This window comes from Anopheles nili, unplaced genomic scaffold, assembly GCF_943737925.1.
Source record: "Anopheles nili unplaced genomic scaffold, idAnoNiliSN_F5_01 U_low_cov_13, whole genome shotgun sequence".
NCBI lineage: Eukaryota > Metazoa > Arthropoda > Insecta > Diptera > Culicidae > Anopheles > Anopheles nili.
The window spans coordinates 39,153-62,343 of NW_026525551.1; the positions used below are offsets into that span (position 1 = coordinate 39,153).

Here is a 23,191-nt window from a genome sequence, read left to right on the forward strand (position 1 = left end):
TCTAAATGTCAAAATTTAAATCCTTCTTTATTCAATCTAATTACTTTACCATTCATTGTTTCGTACATTCTTCGTACATGGCTCAACAAACGTCCTACAGAATAGGGTTGGATTTTGAGGGCTAACGGCTATAACCTTGCAGGCATATAGGCTTGAACGACTATACTTTTTGGGCATAGCCGAGCGTAAGCGCGAGCATCGTAATTGCGGCTCGAAGCTTGCGCTCACGGGCTTGCGTTCTCTTTACCTTTGAAAGAAAAACTGAGCTACAGAAATGAGAAATTGGAAGCGAAGCCAAGCACGCACGCAGCGTTTCCCGGTCGCGGTTGCAATTTTTGACGAGAAAAACCCGCAAAAATTCAAGCCTTTTTGAGAGCCTCCGTCGTGAGTTTTTTTTTGAGTGATTCCTGGCAGTAGCTACTGCTATTCCGCGCTTGTGAGGTTTAATGTTTTATTTTGATCAACGATCGCACGATGTGGACGCATGATTACGGTACGAGGTGTGATATTTTGACCAGCGGAATAGACCAAAACACGCATGAAATCACACCAAACACCGCAAACCATATCGTAAGTTGGGATTAGTTATGGAAAACGATAGCTCGATTCAGATGAAAAATAATTTTATTTATTTTTCTTCTCGGTTTGGACAACACGTCCTCACACGGCTGAACCTCACAATCGAACTCAACTCGGCCTGTCTCTGCTCTTCGTTTATATATGGAAGTCTTGATAAGGTTTTGATCGCGTTCGATCCTGTCTGTTCTTTAGAATTTCCGCTCGCAATAGCCCTAACATCCGTTGGGGTGCACATGATCTTGACTCTCTCATGGCTTCCGTTGGGGAAGAACTCGATCTTGACTCTCTTGAATTCAATATTGCTGAAAGGGAAACTGTGTTAGTCTGAAGTGTCTTGTACCGGTTTCGATATAGATCACTACTCGATCTCGGTGTGGCTAACTGTGGTAGTCGCTCGTAAGCGCTGGCGGGCCTCTGGAAGCTTGGAAGTTGAACTCCGTCATCACCGGGAAGTGGTCAGAGTCCCTCTCGTCAACTGTAGCTGGCTTCGCTATGGTAACATTGGTTAGGAACAGGTCCAGGGTGCTTGAGCTGCCGTGGCACGAAATGAGTGTTGGTGTGTCCGGAAACTCGATGTTGTAGTGACCATTCTGGGAGTGGTCGAGCAGGAGCTGGCCATTTACGTTCTGGCGCGGGTTGTTCCAGGCCCGATGTCTGGCATTGAGGTCTCCCCCAAGCAGAAACCGGGCATTGGTCCTTGAGATGGTGTTTAGGTCCCGCTTGAATGCATCATCTAGCGTCGTTGGAACGACGGCATTGTGCTGCGCAATAGGCTGCGAAGATTTTCAGCTCGCCAGCAGTGCTGAGTGCACCTCGGCACCGATAGCTTCGATGACAGTCGTCTTCAGGAACTTGAGAAGGGGGTGTAACGAATGCCACGCCGAATAGCAATGGCCACTTCACCACCTCGTGAGCCTATCCTGTCAAGACGCAGTAACTGGAAGCCGGCAATGAACGGATTGTCCGCCGGCTTGAGATGTGTCTCCGTGATGAGGGCCACATCAATCCGCAGTCTCTGCAGGAAGTCAGACAATTTGCCTCGAAGCGATCGGGCGTTCCATGTTACTACTACGAGAGGCTTACTATCCATATAAGATAGCAAACTCTGTGATGACTGCTATTTGGTCGAAAAGGCTGCGGCAAGTACGAAGCCTAGCGACTATCTGACGGTGGATCTCGACCAGCGTCTTTCTGTCGTACTGGGGATCATCTGTTGTAGAGGGAATAGGGATTTCCTTCGACGTCTTCAAAGCTTCCACATAGGGCTTGGTAGGCATCGTAGATCGAGGATGTACTAAAAAATCTTTTTTAGATCGAGGATGTACTAAAAAATTTTTTTTTAGATCGAGGATGTACTAAAAAAATTTTTTTAGATCGAGGATGTACTAAAAAAATTTTTTTTAAATCGAGGATGTACTAAAAAAATTTTTTTAGATCGAGGATGTACTAAAAAAATTTTTTTTAGATCGAGGATGTACTAAAAAATTTTTTTTAAATCGAGGATGTACTAAAAAAAATTTTTTCATATCAAGGATGTACTAAAAAAATTTTTTTTAGATCGAGGATGTACTAAAAAAATTTTTTTTAGATCGAGGATGTACTAAAAAAATTTTTTTCATATCAAGGATGTACTAAAAAATTTTTTTTTAGATCGAGGATGTACTAAAAAAAATTTTTTCATATCAAGGATGTACTAAAAAATTTTTTTTTAGATCGAGGATGTACTAAAAAAATTTTTTTTGATCGAGGATGTACTAAAAAAATTTTTTTAGATCGAGGATGTACTAAAAAAATTTTTTTCATATCAAGGATGTACTAAAAAATTTTTTTTTAGATCGAGGATGTACTAAAAAAATTTTTTTTGATCGAGGATGTACTAAAAAACTTTTTTTGATCGAGGATGTTCCAGAAAAAAATTTTTTCATATCAAGGATGTACTAAAAAAATTTTTTTTAGATCCAGGATGTACTAAACAAATTTTTTTTGATCGAGGATGTACTTAAAAATTTTTTTTTAGATCGAGGATGTACTAAAAAAATTTTTTTAGATCGAGGATGTACTAAAAAAAATTTTTTCATATCAAGGATGTACTATAAAATTTTTTTTTAGATCGAGGATGTACTAAAAAAATTTTTTTTGATCGAGGATGTACTAAAAAAATTTTTTTCATATCAAGGATGTACTAAAAAATTTTTTTTTAGATCGAGGATGTACTAAAAAATTTTTTTTAGATCGAGGATGTACTAAAAAATTTTTTTTTGATCGAGGATGTACTAAAAAAATTTTTTTCATATCAAGGATGTACTAAAAAAATTTTTTTTAGATCGAGGATGTACTAAAAAAATTTTTTTTAGATCGAGGATGTACTAAAAAAATTTTTTTTTGATCGAGGATGTACTAAAAAAATTTTTTAGATCGAGGATGTACTAAAAAAATTTTTTTCATATCAAGGATGTACTAAAAAAATTTTTTTTAGATCGAGGATGTACTAAAAAAATTTTTTTTAGATCGAGGATGTACTAAAAAAATATGCAAATTTTACAAATTGGACGGAGAATGAGTCCCTTTGTTGTGTTTAGTTTTACTACCCTTGTGAGAAGGATCTGCTCCCGGTTTGAATCTCGACGATACGTGCGAGGGGCCATTGGTGTGGTTGGTAAAGATTCATCGAGAAGGATTACCAATCTACCATACTATACCTGGTATCGTGGGCTGGCTGGTAACGCATGGTGTCTCTCTGCATTTCCTGCAAGTATTCCGTCGCCCAGAATGGCTCCAGAAGCTCCGTAGCCCAGTACAGTCCGGGACAGGAACTGAGGTGCATTGAGGAACCGATGAGAAAGTGGGCTGGCGTAAGAGCGACCAAATCGTTTTGGGTCGTGCGACATGGGCAACGGCGGACGTGAATTCATGGCAGCCTCTGCTTGATGAAGGATGACAGTCTCGAGCTGCTCCGAGATGGCGGTAAAGATGCCTCCCACAATCCGCCGAAGTTTTTAAGGGAGCCTTAGGAGAAGCGAAATGCCAGGTGAAGCCTTTGCTCGAGCACAGTCTGTGCCAATGGCTTTGTTTTGTTGTTCATCGTTGCAATGCCGCTAGAAATCCGGTGGTGTGGTGAGATCGCCAACGAGTTCCAGATGAACTGGCTTTCGTTGCAAAACACACACCAAAAATGCACCAGTAACTTTTCATTGCAGACCGCACGGCGATGATGCACTGGTTTTGAGGTTAAAATGGACCAGCGTAGTCCACTTACTACTCAAGTAACCCTTTTTTTTGGCTTTAACGTTAGCGATGTTCGCGATTCGAGCGCTTTTTTAACTCTTCTGATGATACATTGGAGTTTTTTCCTACACGTCCTTTGTCACTACAATCACACGAGGGTTTTGTATTTCTTCGACTGAGAGAGAGAAAAAAGAGGTTCAAGCGCATGATGCCGATCATTCTGGCTCATTGCAAAAAAGAAACACATGCGTCCCATTCACAGTTCAAAACACGAGCGAGAGACTCCGCGGCACAAGATTTGCAGCTTGCCGTTTTTTTTGTGTGTTAGCACCGCCGTTGTAAGCTAAATTCCAACTTTCCTTACATTGACCACGGAAGCGTTTTGCGAACATTTGCTCGATTATGCAGCAGCAGTAATACAACATGGCTACCGATCGTCTTACCGATATGCCGGACCTTCGAGCGAAAAACGTGCTCCACTCTCATGTGGTTTTTTTGGAAAACCACCTATAAAGCAAGTTATCGTCAGCATAAAGCGTCAGTCTTAAGTCAGCAGTCAGCAGTGCACCTGTGAACATTATATTTTTGGACAGTGTTTCAATTATCCGAACTTTCTACGTGGTGACCTGCCACAGGACGATGTGTGCTTTTGTGATGTGGAATTTTTGGTTTCAAACATCCCGAGTGAAAACCCTAATAAATACAGTGAAAATGTGATGCAAGCAGCTCAAGGAAAATAATTACTAAATCCACCGCCAAACGCAAAAAATGGGGAAAACGAATTCAAAAATTATAAAAAAACGCGGTGATCCGCAAGTACAAATAGCGAATCAGCTAGAATCTCATGCTGAGATGCGTGAAAGTCATGAACAGAAACTGCTAATCATTCACCTACGTATGACTTTGTACACTTTGTACAAAAAAAAAAAATAGCACCCGTAAGGAAGCTTTAAAGGCGGCCCAAATCTATGGCAAACTTTGAATGTTTTTGTAAATGAACCGAAAGACGAACTTTGTAAAGAGAATTTATTGAAGTGAAGCGATGAGTAAATGAATTTGAACTCCAGGGGTAATAAACAGTACGGAAACAGTGAAAAAAGAAAAAGAAAAAGGTGAACATTAAATCAAAAAACGAGCTCTCAGTGAAAAGGGGTTACTGACCGGATGAGGGACGACAAATGCTATAAAGTACATTAACCCATACAATGACTAAATAGGGTGTAATAAAATAAGTAAAAAGTAAGGTTAATGATTAGTCAAACGTTAGAAGATTTTAGAAGCAGCTGTCGAGGAATTGTTGAAATTGCAAGCTAAGTGAAAAAAAAAATCCAAAAAACAAAAACATTCAAAACAAAAAACCTTATCAAGCTACATATCAGTATGCAGCCGAACCTTTTATCGTGAAGTTGAATCCTTTTTTCGTTGAACACGAATCCAATGTTCCGATTCAAAAATTAGGAATTTTCATTCAATCTTCACCGGAAGCAGTTTTCGAATTGAAACTAAGTGAAAATAAGCAGAATATTGTAACCATGGGCGCCTGTTCAATCAGTCAAGCCGCTCCTCAAGCACCTTTTGATGTTAAAACAGCCACAGCACTTAGACAAAATTATGATGGGTTCTAACCTGACGGGTTAGCAGATTGAGTGGTAAAGCCCGTTCCGCCATACCACCTAATGAAGAAACATTCCAATGCCGTAAAATTAGCATGCAAAAGTGTGGAAAATCCAGGCTCAATCTTGTGCAAAACTTAGAGCCATCAAAAATAAGCGGGGAACCTGGAAACACTTTCGCAGAAATTATCTAATTTGTACGAGGACAAATTAATACCAGTTGACGTAGCAAATCAAATGGTACTACTAAAGCTGGAGTTAATGCACTTATTAACGGTCTATCCAGTGCCGAAGTTTAAAATTATAGTAAACGCCGGAGAATTCCAATCCGTCAAACAGGCAATTCAAATTCCCGCCCATCCATTCGACGATTGCATTTTACCTGAGCCTTAAAAAACCAGCCCAGCACCAGAACACCAGAGAATAAAGTCCATCGTTTTGGCTCTCGTTTGGAAAAGATGATTTTCTACCTACCTACCTACATTCACCGGTTTTTGAGCTGATTTTGGGTGATTTTTTCACCCGCCTGTGGCTGCACGAAGCGAACGAAAGTGGGCTAGAGTTTCTCCGGCTTTGCACCTTCGCGCATTTGTGGATTGAAGCAGAAGCAAAACTGGCGAAGAGTACGGGTTCAAGTGCAAGAGAAAAACTCTGAAAGTGCGCTGTTTCTTTTGGACAAAAAGGTCCGCATCATTGCAGAGCAAAGCCGGACCGTTTAGGGAAAGGTGTTAGAAAATCATCCCGATTAGCGTTTGCATTTGTTTTGCTAATACTTTCTTTTATCCTATTGCATGTTTGCTGACTGTTTTTACGTGGAAATTATGTCGCACCACTGGAAATACCTGCTGATAAACCGTGAACTATCGTGCAATTGGGAACCGAGCCTCGCTCCATACAAATTGTATGAGCGGTGTTAGAGTTCCAGCCGTTTCCGACAAAAGTACGTGTACCGACAGAACAGAACCCATGTGTATATGTAGTAGTGAGGGCTTTTCGATCGAATGAACTCGAATGAATGCGCATAAGAGTTTGAAGGAGGAAAAAAGCAAGCAAGTTGCTGGAAATGAGTTACATATTTTGCTTTCGGAAATGCAGGAAAAGTATGTGATTTGATTTAAAAATAGATTTATCTTTTAAATAAGAAATTATTTTTCCACAAATCCAAAAAGTTTTGAAACTTATATTGAGAACTTATTTGAGAACGGCCTGGCCGTATTTATAGTAAGCATACATTTGTTTTATAGATATACATATCAATATAGATATATTATACTAAAAATATATATTAATACATTAACATTACTCAGTTATATATACATCAACTTATTACTTTTATTTGTTGTTATATGTACATTCCATTCTATCGTTCTATTCCATTGTTCTATCGTTTTCCCTAGTGCTGGTGGGCATCCCTTCATCAGGATTGCTTTGGATTTGGATTGCGTCGTATTGAGCAGCAACTGCCCGAGTCAGCATGGATTGCATTTCAGCAAAAACAGTTACTCTTCTCCTACCGTGTAATTGACGCAGTAAAGTTGCCAATGATAGGCACATTTGTGTTGATTCGTGAAATTTCTACTACGTTGAGGGGTTGTTATGAGTTGGGCTTAGTTGAGGTGGTTTCATTCATTGGGGATTGCAGATTGCAACTGATCGGTGTAGTTGAAGAACTTTCCCCAAGAAATGCTAAGAGGGGATAATACCAAAGCTTCGGTGTATATATATTTATCTATCACTCCGGAACCCCGATCGTTGCGACTCCTGGCATTTCTCGGCTTTTCTCGCTGATAGCTCTTCCGCAGGTTAGTTAGCTTCTTCCAAACATCGGATTCTGTAGCGCTCGGGTTAGCTTTAATAAGCACCGATTTTAAATCTGCAATAGCTCTCGCTTTATCGTCGCGATTCCCATATCGTCTATGCCTTGATGTCCCAGATTTCTGGATCTGGAGTTCCAAACTTGAATAAATTGCGTTACGATTTCTTGGGTGTATTCAGTTTTGCTTCGTTTCTTATCACGTGCAAGAAGTATGATCTTCTGCAATGTAAGAAAAAGGGAATTTTCGACACACGAATAAAAGGGGTTAACTTCTCAAACTTCTCAATCAAAAAAAAAAACGCTATTTAACTGCCTCTCGACTTACAACACTCACGTGATGATGCTTTAAGCGTACACAAAATTACTTTCACAAATACAACTGTAATTACTTTGAAAAGTAGAAGCAAATCAAGCTATTTTTATTCGCAAATTCTGTCGGGCAATATTCACAACGGCCAGTATGCTACTGTTACTTTTTTTTTGTGACCATCAATCGACTAATGTTTCCCGATGCCCCCTGTACTACTGTAGATAAGTACTGTAAAATCTAAATGTCAAAATTTAGATCCTTCTTTATTCAATCTAATTACTTTACCATTCATTGTTTCATACATTCTTCGTACGTGGCTCAACAAACGTCCTACAGAATAGGGTTGGATTTTGAGGGCTAACGGCTATAACCTTGCAGGCATATAGGCTTGAACGACTATACTTTTTGGGCATAGCCGAGCGTAAGCGCGAGCATCGTAATTGCGGCTCGAAGCTTGCGCTCACGGGCTTGCGTTCTCTTTACCTTTGAAAGAAAAACTGAGCTACAGAAATGAGAAATTGGAAGCGAAGCAAAGCACGCACGCAGCGTTTTCCGGCCGCGGTTGCAATTTTGACGAGAAAAACCCGCAAAAATTCAAGCCTTTTTGAGAGCCTCCGTCGTGAGTTTCTTTTGAGTGATTCCTGGCAGTAGGGCTGCTATTCCGCGCTTGTGAGGTTATGTTTTATATTTGATCAGCGATCGCACGATGTGGACGCATGATTACGGTACCAGAGCATGATATTTTGACCAGCGGAATAGACCAAAACACGCATGAAATCACACCAAACACCGCAAACCATATCGAAAGTTGGGATTAGTAATGGAAAACGATAGCTCGATTCAGATAAAAAAATAATTTTATTTATTTTTTTTCTCGGTTTGGACAACACGTCCTCACACGGCTGAACCTCACAATCGAACTCCTCTCGGCCTGTCTCTGATCTTCGTTTATATATGGAAGTCTTGATAAGGTTTTGATCGCGTTCGATCCTGTCTGTTCTTTAGAATTTCCGCTCGCAATAGCCCTAACATCACGTTGGGGAGAACTCGATCTTGACTCTCTCATGGCTTCCGTTGGGGGAGAACTCGATCTTGACTTTCTCATGGCTTCCGTTGGGGGAGAACTCGATCTTGACTCTCTTGAATTCAATATTGCTGAAAGGTAAACTGTGTTAGTCTGAAGTGTCCTGTACCGGTTTCGATACAGATCACTTCTCGATCTCGGTGTGGCTAACTATGGTAGTCGCTCTTAAGCGCTGGCGGGCCTCTGGAAGCTTGGAAGTTGAACTCCGTCATCACCGGGAAGTGGTCAGAGTCCCTCTCGTCAACTGTAGCTGGCTTCGCTATGGTAACATTGGTCAGGAACAGGTCCAGGGTGCTTGAGCTGCCGTGGCACGAAATGAGTGTTGGTGTGTCCGGAAACTCGATGTTGTAGTGACCATTCTGAGAGTGGTCGAGCAGGAGCTGACCATTTACGTTCTGGCGCGGGTTGTTCCAGGCCCGATGTCTGGCATTGTGGTCTCCCCCAAGCAGAAACCGGGCATTGGTCCTTGAGATGGTGTTTAGGTCCCGCTTGAATGCATCATCTAGCGTCGTTGGAACGACGGCATTGTGCTGCGCAATAGGCTGCGAAGATTTTCAGCTCGCCAGCAGTGCTGAGTGCACCTCGGCACCGATAGCTTCGATGACAGTCGTCTTAAGGAGCTTGAGAAGGGGGTGTAACGAATGCCACGCCGGATAGCAATGGCCACTTCACCACCTCGTGAGCCTATCCTGTCAAGACGCAGTAACTGGAAGCCGACAATGAACGGATTGTCCGCCGGCTTGAGATGTGTCTCCGTGATGAGGGCCACATCAATCCGCAGTCTCTGCAGGAAGTCAGACAATTTGCCTCGAAGCGATCGGGCGTTCCATGTTACTACTACGAGAGGCTTACTATCCATATAAGATAGCAAACTCTGTGATGACTGCTATTTGGTCGAAAAGGCTGCGGCAAGTACGAAGCCTAGCGACTATCTGACGGTGGATCTCGACCAGCGTCTTTCTGTCGTACTGGGGATCATCTGTTGTAGAGGGAATAGGGATATCCTTCGACGTCTGCAAAGCTTCCACATAGGGCTTGGTAGGCATAGTAGATCGAGGATGTACTTAAAAAAATTTTTTTAGATCGAGGATGTACTAAAAAAATTTTTTAAGATCAAGGATGTACTAAAAAAATTTTTTTTAGATCGAGGATGTACTAAAAAATTTTTTTAGATCGAGGATGCACTAAAAAAATTTTTTTAGATCGAGGATGTACTAAAAAAAGTTTTTTAGATCGAGGATGTACTAAAAATATTTTTTATAGATCGAGGATGTACTAAAAAATTTTTTTTAGATCGAGGATATACTAAAAAAATTTTTTTAGATCGAGGATGTACTAAAAAAATTTTTTTTTATCGAGGATGTACTAAAAAAAGTTTTTTAGATCGAGGATGTACTAAAAAAATTTTTTTTAGATCGAGGATGTACTTAAAAAAATTTTTCTAGATCGAGGATGTACTAACAAAATTTTTTTCATATCAAGGATGTACTAAAAAAATTTTTTTTTGATCGAGGATGTACTAAAAAAATTTTTTTCATATCAAGGATGTACTAAAAAAACATTTTTTAGATCGAGGATGTACTAAAAAAATTTTTTTAGATCGAGGATGTACTAAAAAAATTTTTTCATATCAAGAATGTACTAAAAAAATTTTTTTTTGATCGAGGATGTACTAAAAAAATTTTTTTTGATCGAGGATGTACTAAAAAAATTTTTTTAGATCGAGGATGTACTAAAAAAATTTTTTTAGATCGAGGATGTACTAAAAAAATTTTTTTAGATCGAGGATGTACTAAAGAAATTTTTTTTGATCGAGGGTGTACTAAAAAAATTTTTTTAGATCGAGGATGTACTAAAAAAATTTTTTTAGATCGAGGATGTACTAAAAAAATTTTTTTTGATCGAGGATGTACTAAAAAAATTTTTTTAGATCGAGGATGTTCTAAAAAAATTTTTTTCAGATCGAGGATGTACTAAAACATTTTTTTAGATCGAGGATGTACTAAAAAAATTTGTTTTAGATCGAGGATGTACTAAAAAAAAATTTTTTAGATCGAGGATGTACTAAAAAAATTTTTTTAGATCGAGGATGTACTAAAAACATTTTTTCATATCAAGGATGTACTAAAAAATTTTTTTTTAGATCGAGGATGTACTAAAAAAATTTTTTTGATCTAGGATGTACTAAAAAAATTTTTTTTAGATCGAGGATGTACTAAAAAATTTTTTTAGATCGAGGATGTACTAAAAAAAATTTTTTCATATCAAGGATGTACTAAAAAATTTTTTTTTAGATCGAGGATGTACTAAAAAAATTTTTTTAGATCGAGGATGTACTAAAAAAATTTTTTTAGATCGAGGATGTACTAAAAAAAATTTTTTCATATCAAGGATGTACTAAAAAACTTTTTTTTAGATCGAGGATGTACTAAAAAAATTTTTTTTGATCGAGGATGTACTAAAAAAATTTTTTCATATCAAGGATGTACTAAAAAAATTTTTTTTAGTTCAAGGCTGTACTAAAAAAATTTTTTTTGATCTAGGATGTACTAAAAAATTTTTTTTTGATCGAGGATGTACTAAAAAAATTTTTTTAGATCGAGGATGTACTAAAAAAATTTTTTTAGATCGAGGATGTACTAAAAAAAATTTTTTCATATCAAGGATGTACTAAAAAAATTTTTTTTGATCGAGGATGTACTAAAAAAATTTTTTTCATATCAAGGATGTACTAAAAAAATTTTTTTTAGATCGAGGATGTACTAAAAAAATTTTTTTTGATCGAGGATGTACTAAAAAAAATTTTTTTGATCGAGGATGTACTAAAAAAATTTTTTTCATATCAAGGATGTACTAAAAACATTTGTTTTAGATCGAGGATGTACTAAAAAAATTTTTTTAGATCTAGGATGTACTAAAAAAATTTTTTTTAGATCGAGGATGTACTAAAAAAATTTTTTTAGATCGAGGATGTACTGAAAAAATTTTTTTTGATCAAGGATGTACTAAAAAAATTATTTTTAAGTCGAGGATGTACTAAAAAATTTTTTTAGATCGAGGATGTACTAAAAAAATTTTTTTTAAATCGAGGATGTACTAAAAAAAATTTTTTAGATCGAGGATGTACTAAAAAAAATTTTTTCATATCAAGGATGTACTAAAAAAATTTTTTTAGATCGAGGATGTACTAAAAAAATTTTTTTTAAATCGAGGATGTACTAAAAAAATTTTTTTAGATCGAGGATGTACTAAAAAAATTTTTTTTAGGTCGAAGATGTACTAAAAAAATTTTTTTAGATCGAGGATGTACTAAAAAAATTTTTTTTAGGTCGAGGATGTACTAAAAAAATTTTTTTAGATCGAGGATGTACTAAAAAAATTTTTTTTAGGTCGAGGATGTACTAAAAAAATTTTTTTAGATCTAGGATGTACTAAAAAAATTATTTTTAGATCGAGGATGTACTAAAAAAATTTTTTTCATTTCAAGGATGTACTAAAAAATTTTTTTTTAGATCGAGGATGTACTAAAAAATTTTTTTTTGATCGAGGATGTACTAAAAAAATTTTTTTTGATCAAGGATGTACTAAAAAAATTTTTTTTGATCTAGGATGTACTAAAAAAATTTTTTTTAGATCGAGGATGTACTAAAAAAATTTTTTTTTGATCGAGGATGTACTAAAAAAAGTTTTTAGATCAAGGATGTACTAAAAAAAATTTTTTCATATCAAGGATGTACTAAAAAATTTTTTTTAGATCGAGGATGTACTAAAAAAATTTTTTTTGATCGAGGATGTACTAAAAAAATTTTTTTTAGATCGAGGATGTACTAAAAAAATTTTTTTTGATCGAGGATGTACTAAAAAAAATTTTTTCATATCAAGGATGTACTAAAAAATTTTTTTTTAGATCGAGGATGTACTAAAAAAATTTTTTTTGATCTAGGATGTACTAAAAAAATTTTTTTTTGATCGAGGATGTACTAAAAAAATTTTTTTAGATCGAGGATGTACTAAAAAAATTTTTTTCATATCAAGGATGTACTAAAAAATTTTTTTTTAGATCGAGGATGTACTAAAAAAATTTTTTTTGATCAAGGATGTACTAAAAAAATTTTTTTTAGATCGAGGATGTACTAAAAAAATTTTTTTTGATCGAGGATGTACTAAAAAAATTTTTTTAGATCGAGGATGTACTAAAAAAATTTTTTTAGATCGAGGATGTACTAAAAAAATTTTTTTTAGAGCGAAGATGTACTAAAAAAATTTTTTTAGATCGAGGATGTACTAAAAAAATTTTTTTTAGATCGAGGATGTACTAAAAAAATTTTTTCATATCAAGGATGTACTAAAAAATTTTTTTTTAGATCGAGGATGTACTAAAAAAATTTTTTTTTGATCGAGGATGTACTAAAAAGATTTTTTTAGATCTAGGATGCACTAAAAAATTTTTTTTTGAGATCGAGGATGTACTAAAAAATTTTTTCATATCAAGGATGTACTAAAAAAATTTTTTTTAGATCGAGGATGTACTAAAAAAAATTTTTTTTGATCGAGGATGTACTAAAAAGATTTTTTTAGATCGAGGATGTACTAAAAAAATTTTTTTAGATCGAGGATGTATTAAAAAAATTTTTTTAGATCGAGGATGTACTAAAAAAATTTTTTTTTGATCGAGGATGTACTTAAAAAATTTTTTTAGATCGAGGATGTACTAAAAAAATTTTTTTAGATCGAGGATGTATTAAAAAAATTTTATTTCGATCGAGGATGTACTAAAAAAATTTTTTTAGATCGAGGATGTACTAAAAAAATTTTTTTTAGATCGAGGATGTACTAAAAAAATTTTTTTAGATCGAGGATGTACTAAAAAAATTTTTTTTAAATCGAGGATGTACTAAAAAAATTTTTTTAGATCGTGGATGTACTAAAAATTTGTTTTTTAGATCGAGGATGTACTAAAAAATTTTTTTAGATCGAGGATGTACTAAAAAAATTTTTTTTAGATCGAGGATGTATCTAAAAAAAATTTTTTTCATATCAAGGATGTACTAAAAAAATTTTTTTTTGATCGAGGATGTACTAAAAAAATTTTTTTTAGATCGAGGATGTACTAAAAAATTTTTTTTAGATCGAGGATGTACTAAAAAAATTTTTTTTGATCGAGGATGTACTAAAAAAATTTTTTTTAGATCGAGGATGTACTAAAAAAATTTTTTTTGATCGAGGATGTACTAAAAAAAATTTTTTCATATCAAGGATGTACTAAAAAATTTTTTTTTAGATCGAGGATGTACTAAAAAAATTTTTTTTGATCTAGGATGTACTAAAAAAATTTTTTTTTGATCGAGGATGTACTAAAAAAATTTTTTTAGATCGAGGATGTACTAAAAAAATTTTTTTCATATCAAGGATGTACTAAAAAATTTTTTTTTAGATCGAGGATGTACTAAAAAAATTTTTTTTGATCAAGGATGTACTAAAAAAATTTTTTTTAGATCGAGGATGTACTAAAAAAATTTTTTTTGATCGAGGATGTACTAAAAAAATTTTTTTAGATCGAGGATGTACTAAAAAAATTTTTTTAGATCGAGGATGTACTAAAAAAATTTTTTTTAGAGCGAAGATGTACTAAAAAAATTTTTTTAGATCGAGGATGTACTAAAAAAATTTTTTTTAGATCGAGGATGTACTAAAAAAATTTTTTCATATCAAGGATGTACTAAAAAATTTTTTTTTAGATCGAGGATGTACTAAAAAAATTTTTTTTTGATCGAGGATGTACTAAAAAGATTTTTTTAGATCTAGGATGCACTAAAAAATTTTTTTTTGAGATCGAGGATGTACTAAAAAATTTTTTCATATCAAGGATGTACTAAAAAAATTTTTTTTAGATCGAGGATGTACTAAAAAAAATTTTTTTTGATCGAGGATGTACTAAAAAGATTTTTTTAGATCGAGGATGTACTAAAAAAATTTTTTTAGATCGAGGATGTATTAAAAAAATTTTTTTAGATCGAGGATGTACTAAAAAAATTTTTTTTTGATCGAGGATGTACTTAAAAAATTTTTTTAGATCGAGGATGTACTAAAAAAATTTTTTTAGATCGAGGATGTATTAAAAAAATTTTATTTCGATCGAGGATGTACTAAAAAAATTTTTTTAGATCGAGGATGTACTAAAAAAATTTTTTTTAGATCGAGGATGTACTAAAAAAATTTTTTTAGATCGAGGATGTACTAAAAAAATTTTTTTTAAATCGAGGATGTACTAAAAAAATTTTTTTAGATCGTGGATGTACTAAAAATTTGTTTTTTAGATCGAGGATGTACTAAAAAATTTTTTTAGATCGAGGATGTACTAAAAAAATTTTTTTTAGATCGAGGATGTATCTAAAAAAAATTTTTTTCATATCAAGGATGTACTAAAAAAATTTTTTTTTGATCGAGGATGTACTAAAAAAATTTTTTTTAGATCGAGGATGTACTTAAAAAATTTTTTTAGATCGAGGATGTACTAAAAAAAATTTTTTCATATCATTTCTTATCAGGCGCTAACGACCGCTTGGCGGTCTTGGCCTGCTCCAGGAGAAACCGGAACCGCTCGCGGTCGAGCGCCGTCACCTGCCAATCGTTGATCCGCGGGCCTTTTAGGCGGACGCATCCACGCCATCACTCCATCTCAGTTTGGGCCTACCACGCCTCCTCTGTCCATGTGGGCCCAAGCCTAAAAACAACAATAACAAATAGGAATAAGAAAATTCATGTACCTAAACAATTTTACCTATCCCTAAACTCCCAACTCTTCATCATACCAAACGGCAACAAGTATATCTATGATTTAAAAGAATTGCAAGAAGATAACGGCGAATGTTTCCCAGCCCTTCTACGAGGACAGCAAGCAGCGTGTGATTTTGTAGCGAACCCAACAAAATTCGAAATTATCCATCTAGACATGATGCACATTCCTATCAACTCAGCCGTTGAATTTACAATAAAAACCACATGCGGTCTAAAGAAGAGAAATCTGACAGGCTCGTTTCTCCTGTCATACAAATCTTGTGAAATATTCCTGAATGAGGAAGAGATTTCAAATAACAAAACAGAACTACATGGATCACCGCTGAATCTCCCCATCTATGGCTTAAACGTTACATCAGTAAACAACGTGCTAAACCCCAATCTCGAACATCTCTATTCAATACATGTGGAACTTAGGAAAGAGATGCATCAAATTCGATTAGAATCGAAGAGCTTCACTTGGAACGGTTGGTCTATAACCAGTTTAGCAAGTACACCGATAATGCTATTGATTGTTATTTGTGTATACCTAATCATCAGAAAGCAAAAACGAACAGTCATAAACATCCGAGGACAGCCTACTTCTAAAACTACATCAGATCAACCCGAACAAGAAATCCAGACCGATACCATTAAACCGCCGGCGATGATGGCAGTTTTTCGGACGGAGCCTTAAAATTTAAGGAGGGGCGAGTTATCATCGTATCGTCACGTACCCTCTGTTTTTTTTTACAATATCTACAACAATGCAAAGGCCTGAGACGAATATGCAACCGCTTACAATGCTCAGCGACATCATTAAAAACTAATCACCTGTACCCTGGCGCCTGAATGAACATATGCATCCGCCAAAACCCGTACTGGAATTCCCCCCGGGAATCCGAATAAAACATGTGCACCCGCCAAAACTTCCGGTACTCCAAAACCACCATAAATCAAGCAACAAAACAACGTGTCAGCCTCAGCCATCCATCCCATTTTAGCATATAAAAAGACAAAAAAAGGTAAAAATAAAGACATTCCTCAGTTCAAAGTTCCAAAATTCTACAACGCGTTACTCTGTCCGAGGAATCCGAAACCTTTCAAAAAACCCTTACACCAAGTGGAAGTGTTAACTCGCGTTCAGTAGCTTGTGGTGGCTGAACCACGTGTCGTGAACTTCCGAAGGGGTTTAGAAGGAGTCCGTTTGCCGGCCAATGGCTGAACTTGACCACCGGAAACTGACGGACGAGCTGTTCGCCAATGCCAATGCCGTCGGTGAGGGTCATCGGATTCGGATCGCATCGGATCGGGCTATTTCGGTGGCCTCGATTCAACCTGCTTGACCTGATGCAGAGTTCAGGCAGTTTTCTGTCACACGATATTTCCCCGCGCTAGTAGTGCTAGTGCATCGGATGGGTTTTGTGGTCAGAGATTCAGTGCTGCTGCTGCCAGCGCGATCAATTGCGAAGGACGTGTTACGGTGGCGATCAAAAGCACACTTCTGTCTGTCTGTCTGTCTGTCTGCCGATAGAGCCTGTGTCAGCCCAAAGCTACGGAAAGGCAGTTGAACAGAGGATCACGCACTCTCGCATCGACGGATGATTCGAGTTCGATGCTCAGCAGGCAGGTTAAGGAGTAGTTTAGGCCGACACCGGTGAGGACTCAAGTAACCCTTTTTTTTGGCTTTAACGTTAGCGATGTTCGCGATTCGAGCGCTTTTTTAACTCTTCCGATGATACATTGGAATTTTCCTACACGTCCTTTGTCACTACAATCACACGGGGGTTTTGTATTTCTTCGACTGAGAGAGAGAAAAATGCTCCATTCGACGAGCATTTTACATGAGCGTAGCAGCACTCGGAGAGAAAAAGCCCACCCGAGAGAAATCGGTCGTCCGCAGCAGTGCCTTTGTTGGGGTAGGTTTTCTTCCCGCGCAGGCCACTTTACCTGCGTTTGACTTGCCCTTACATTTTTCGCCCATGTTGAAGGTACCTGCACAATTTCTACCTATATTCTGTTTGTGAGCGAATGTTCTATGATCACCGATCGCATGTGGACGCATGATTACGATGCGAGGTGTGATATTTTACCAAAGGCATAGAACAAAATACCTATCAAATGCAGCCGCCTACCATTTTCTTAGCTTTGTGAAATCATAGAAATCCTCAATGTTATCACCTGTGGAGTGTGTATTAATCAATCGATAATAAACAAAAAAAACATTCTTGTTTACCATCACTGATATCTGATGTTTTGCCGATTTCAACGATTTTCTCTCATTTCGTTAAACCTGTCTGATGAAATTCAACCTCTGCGAATGTATTGCTTTGATAAAGATTTGTACAGCTATCGATTGCAAGAAAATATATTTTGACACATGGTCAGCGCCCTAATTTAATAGGCAATGTTATACGCTTTGAAGATTACTATGGCATTCGACACTAATTGTAGTTTAAAAGCAATTATAAGATTTATTTTCTTGTTAAGACTTACCATGGATAAAAAAAACCAATAAAACCTGTAAAAAATTTGAATTTCTAAACCTGATACCTAGGTATAAATGTGTGTGGAAATGTGAAACAGTTATTTCCCAAATCATATCTAAATGCTAATGAACGATCGGATCTGATGAACGGTTTTTTTTTTCTGATGTACCTTTTTCTTTTTGACCGTTTTTCAATAACAAGGGCTGTATTGTGTTTCATAAATGGCATTTTCGCTTTGATGACTCGCTTCGCTTACCTCGGTCTCTTTTGCTCGTATATTTTTTAGGCACCCCGAATGAGAACGGAATCCTGTTTATGCGGTTTTTCCTGATTTTTTTACCAAAAGATACATATATGTTCGGGTTAAGGGGGTAGCATATTTCAAACCCCTCTATGCGCATGTAACAAAAACATTTTTGTACACGGGAAGTTTAAGTTCAAGCACTATAAATGAGGTATATAAAGCGATGATAAAGTACATCAGCTAAGGTACATTACTGTTTTTTTTTTCTTATCTTTGTAAAGATCTACATATAATGTTTGCAAAACTTGTCGCTAAATGTAACAAGATATGCATAAAAAAACATTAATGAACTTTTTTATTAAAGCCTGGCCATGCCAACAAACTATCACTAAAATGAATAACATCATTAACATATGAATCATAACACACCTGCGGTTTTTAACAACATTTTAAAGAAAATTAAGCAAGAAGCTGCGAAAAAAATATCATAAAACTATTTACTTCTAAACGTTTAAAACTACTATTTGCCGACGATGGCAAACGTCTTTTACGTTCTCATCCTTTAAATGAACTCTTTTAGCTGCATATCTCAATTTTCCTTCTAAAAAATTGACTAACAGTGTTTCTGCTTCCCGTTTCAAAAGTATTAGAACCGATCGTAGCAAATAATGTAAGATAGATTGTCGAATGAACCTATTTTAATGCTAACACCACGTTGAAGCCACGAGCACATTGTGCTAGGAATAATGCGATAAAAAAAAATACCCATAGGCAGTGTGCGCTTTCTTTTGCACATCATTTGTGGACATTTTACTCTCGAAAAAGATCAAATGCGTTTTGAAAAAAAAAAACAACTTCATTCGCAAGATTTAATTCGAATGCATTTAGCTCATCAGCTGTTGTTAATTTGTTAGGTAAAAGGAAAGGATGTGTTAGAACTAATTTTTCCTATTGCTACTGTTAACACTATCTCTTAAAAGAACAAAGCACTGACTTCAAGCACTGACAAATCAGCGAAGGCAGCAAATGTTTGTTTGTTCGCCTCTCAACTGTTCTGCAACACAGCAGTGTTGCGCTGCATTACGTTTGTGTGTTTTCGGCTATTATTATGTATTAACGCCTCTCGAAACTGTTGCTCGGTTGTTGCTCGGTATGCCAGGTCGTTGTGGATGAACCGGCCGGCCTTTTTGGGGGGGCTTTGGTCTTGAAAGAGGCTGTCGTTGAAAGGTTAAAGTTCCCGCGCGATCTCCAGAGGTACCGCCGACGTGAATTCGTTCTGTTTGTCCACCCAAATAAAAAACAAAAGCGAGAGCGTACGTCAGTCAACTAAGCAGGCCGGATAGATCAACGTGTCAAACGTGCAACACTCGGTTCAACTCGCCACGGAAATTGTTGGCTTGCTGGCTGGCTGGCAGAGGTGATTGGAATTAAAACTTAACTCTTAATAAAACATTTCAGAATGTCCGTTCTCTCACGCTCTTCTCTCGAAGGTGTTGGAGATGCTTCTAAATAGGCAATCCAAATCCACCAAAGCGCTATATCCACCAAACACAATAATGATGAAAAATCGAACGGAAAACAAAAAAACATGTAGTGTAACCGAGAAAGAAAAGAACTTCAGCCGTCGCGCATGTGTAAAGCGGCCAGCGCGAAATAGGCGATAATGGGGAAAAAATGAGAAAAAACGAAGGTCAGTGCCACATGGCGCGTGTACGTACGTGTCGTCTCGCGCATTTACGCAGGTCTGATCGTCTCGACAGCGCCGGCCTGTGACTCACGGAGAGAGAGAGAGAGAGCGAGCGGTCGGCGATCTTTTAAGGGCCTCAGTCGAACAGATCGGATCTACGTAGGGGGACGTACGAATAAAGCCGTCGCGAGCCGCTCGAAAATGTCACTTTTTTCCATACATTTTTTGTTCAAGGATGTAATAAAAAAATTTTTTTTTAATCATGGACGATCCGAAATATTTTTTTTGTTCAAGGATGTACTAAAAAAATTTTTTCATATCAAGGATGTACTAAAAAAATTTTTTTAGATCGAGGATGTACTAAAAAAATTTTTTTTAGATCGAGGATGCACTAAAACAATTTTTTTTGATCGAGGATGTACTAAAAAAAATTTTTTCATATCAAGGATGTACTAAAAAATTTTTTTTTAGATCAAAGATGTACTAAAAAAAGTTTTTTTGATCGAGGATGTACTAAAAAAATTTTTTTCATATCAAGGATGTACTAAAAAAATTTTTTTCATATCAAGGATGTACTAAAAAAATTTTTTTTAGATCAAGGATGTACTAAAAAAATTTTTTTTTGATCGAGGATGTACTAAAAAAATTTTTTTTAGATCGAGGATGTACTAACAAAATTTTTTTAGATCGAGGATGTACGAAAAAAAATTTGTCATATCAAGGATGTACTAAAAAACTTTTTTTTAGATCGAGGATGTACTAAAAAAATTTTTTTTGATCGAGGATGTACTAAAAAAATTTTTTTCACATCAAGGATGTACTAAAAAAATTTTTTTTAGATCGAGGATGTACTAAAAAAATTTTTTTTGATCGGGGATGTACTAGAAAAATTTTTTTTAAATCGAGGATGTACTAAAAAAATTTTTTTTAGATCGAGGATGTACTAAAAAAATTTTTTTTAGATCGAGGATATACTAAAAAAATTTTTTTAAATCGAGGATGTACTAAAAAAATTTTTTTTAGATCGAGGATGTACTAAAAAAATTTTTTTTAGATCGAGGATGTACTAAAAAAATTTTTTTTAGATCGAGGATGTACTAAAAAAATTTTTTTAGATCGAGGAGGTACTAGAAAAATTTTTTTTAAATCGAGGATGTACTAAAAAAATTTTTTTTAGATCGAGGATGTACTAAAAAAATTTTTTTTAGATCGAGGATATACTAAAAAAAATTTTTTTAAATCGAGGATGTACTAAAAAAATTTTTTTTAGATCGAGGATGTACTAAAAAAATTTTTTTTGATCGAGGATGTACTAAAAAAATTTTTTTCAAATCAAGGATGTACTAAAAAAATTTTTTTTTGATCGAGGATGTACTAAAAAAATTTTTATCATATCAAGGATGTACTAAAAAAATTTTTTTTAGATCGAGGATGTACTAAAAAAATTTTTTTCATATCAAGGATGTACTAAAAAAATTTTTTTTAGATCGAGGATGTACTAAAAAAATTTTTTTTGATCGAGGATGTACTAAAAAAATTTTTTTTAGATCGAGGATGTACTAAAAAAATTTTTTTTGATCGAGGATGTACTAAAAAAATTTTTTTCAAATCAAGGATGTACTAAAAAAATTTTTTTTTGATCGAGGATGTACTAAAAAAATTTTTTTTGATCGAGGATGTACTAAAAAAATTTTTTTTAGATCGAGGATGTACTAACAAAATTTTTTTAGATCGAGGATGTACGAAAAAAATTTTGTCATATCAAGGATGTACTAAAAAATTTTTTTTTAGATCGAGGATGTACTAAAAAAATTTTTTTTGATCGAGGATGTACTAAAAAATTTTTTTTCATATCAAGGATGTACTAAAAAAATTTTTTTTAGATCGAGGATGTACTAAAAAAATTTTTTTTGATCGAGGATGTACTAAAAAAAATTTTTTCATATCAAGGATGTACTAAAAAAATTTTTTTTAGATCAAGGATGTACTAAAAAAATTTTTTTTGATCGAGGATGTACTAAAAAAAATTTTTTCATATCAAGGATGTAGTAAAAAAATTTTTTTTAGATCGAGGATGTACTAAAAAAATTTTTTTTGATCGAGGATGTACTAAAAAAATTTTTTTTAGATCGAGGATGTACTAAAAAAATTTTTTTTGATCGAGGATGTACTAAAAAAAATTTTTTCATATCAAGGATGTACTAAAAAAATTTTTTTTAGATCAAGGATGTACTAAAAAAATTTTTTTTGATCGAGGATGTACTAAAAAAATTTTTTTTGATCGAGGATGTACTAAAAAAATTTTTTTTGATCGAGGATGTACTAAAAAAAATTTTTTTTGATCGAGGATGTACTAAAAAAATTTTTTTCATATCAAGGATGTACTAAAAAAATTTTTTTTAGATCAAGGATGTACTAAAAAAATTTTTTTTGATCGAGGATGTACTAAAAACATTTTTTTCATATCAAGGATGTACTAAAAAAATTTTTTTTAGATCGAGGATGTACTAAAAAAATTTTTTTTGATCGAGGATGTACTAAAAAAATTTTTTTTGATCGGGGATGTACTAAAAAAAATTTTTTCATATCAAGGATGTACTAAAAAAATTTTTTTTAGATCAAGGATGTACTAAAAAAATTTTTTTTGATCGAGGATGTACTAAAAAAATTTTTTTCATATCAAGGATGTACTAAAAAAATTTTTTTTAGATCAAGGATGTACTAAAAAAATTTTGTTTGATCGAGGATGTACTAAAAAAATTTTTTTCATATCAAGGATGTACTAAAAAAATTTTTTTTAGATCAAGGATGTACTAAAAAAATTTTTTTTTGATCGAGGATGTACTAAAAAAATTTTTTTTAGATCGAGGATGTACTAACAAAATTTTTTTAGATCGAGGATGTACGAAAAAAAATTTGTCATATCAAGGATGTACTAAAAAACTTTTTTTTAGATCGAGGATGTACTAAAAAAATTTTTTTTGATCGAGGATGTACTAAAAAAATTTTTTTCACATCAAGGATGTACTAAAAAAATTTTTTTTAGATCGAGGATGTACTAAAAAAATTTTTTTTGATCGGGGATGTACTAGAAAAATTTTTTTTAAATCGAGGATGTACTAAAAAAATTTTTTTTAGATCGAGGATGTACTAAAAAAATTTTTTTTAGATCGAGGATATACTAAAAAAATTTTTTTAAATCGAGGATGTACTAAAAAAATTTTTTTTAGATCGAGGATGTACTAAAAAAATTTTTTTTAGATCGAGGATGTACTAAAAAAATTTTTTTTAGATCGAGGATGTACTAAAAAAATTTTTTTAGATCGAGGAGGTACTAGAAAAATTTTTTTTAAATCGAGGATGTACT

The 23,191-nt window shown here is 34.5% G+C and overlaps 2 protein-coding genes across 2 annotated transcripts in view; both read left to right on the forward strand.

The window, feature by feature from the left end:
* Positions 1-15,350: 15,350 nt before the first annotated feature.
* LOC128730104 (uncharacterized) lies at positions 15,351-16,101 on the forward strand (the record flags this gene model as incomplete). Its single annotated transcript, XM_053823140.1, has 1 exon — positions 15,351-16,101. A coding segment is annotated over one exon (751 nt), but the record flags the coding sequence as incomplete, so codon positions are not given.
* Positions 16,102-18,343: 2,242 nt separating this feature from the next.
* Positions 18,344-23,191, forward strand: part of LOC128730103 (uncharacterized) — a 110,008-nt gene continuing 105,160 nt past the window's right edge. The window contains exon 1 of the mRNA XM_053823139.1: positions 18,344-18,348. Within this exon, the coding sequence (XP_053679114.1) occupies positions 18,344-18,348 (5 nt within the window). The remainder of the gene's footprint in view (positions 18,349-23,191) is intronic.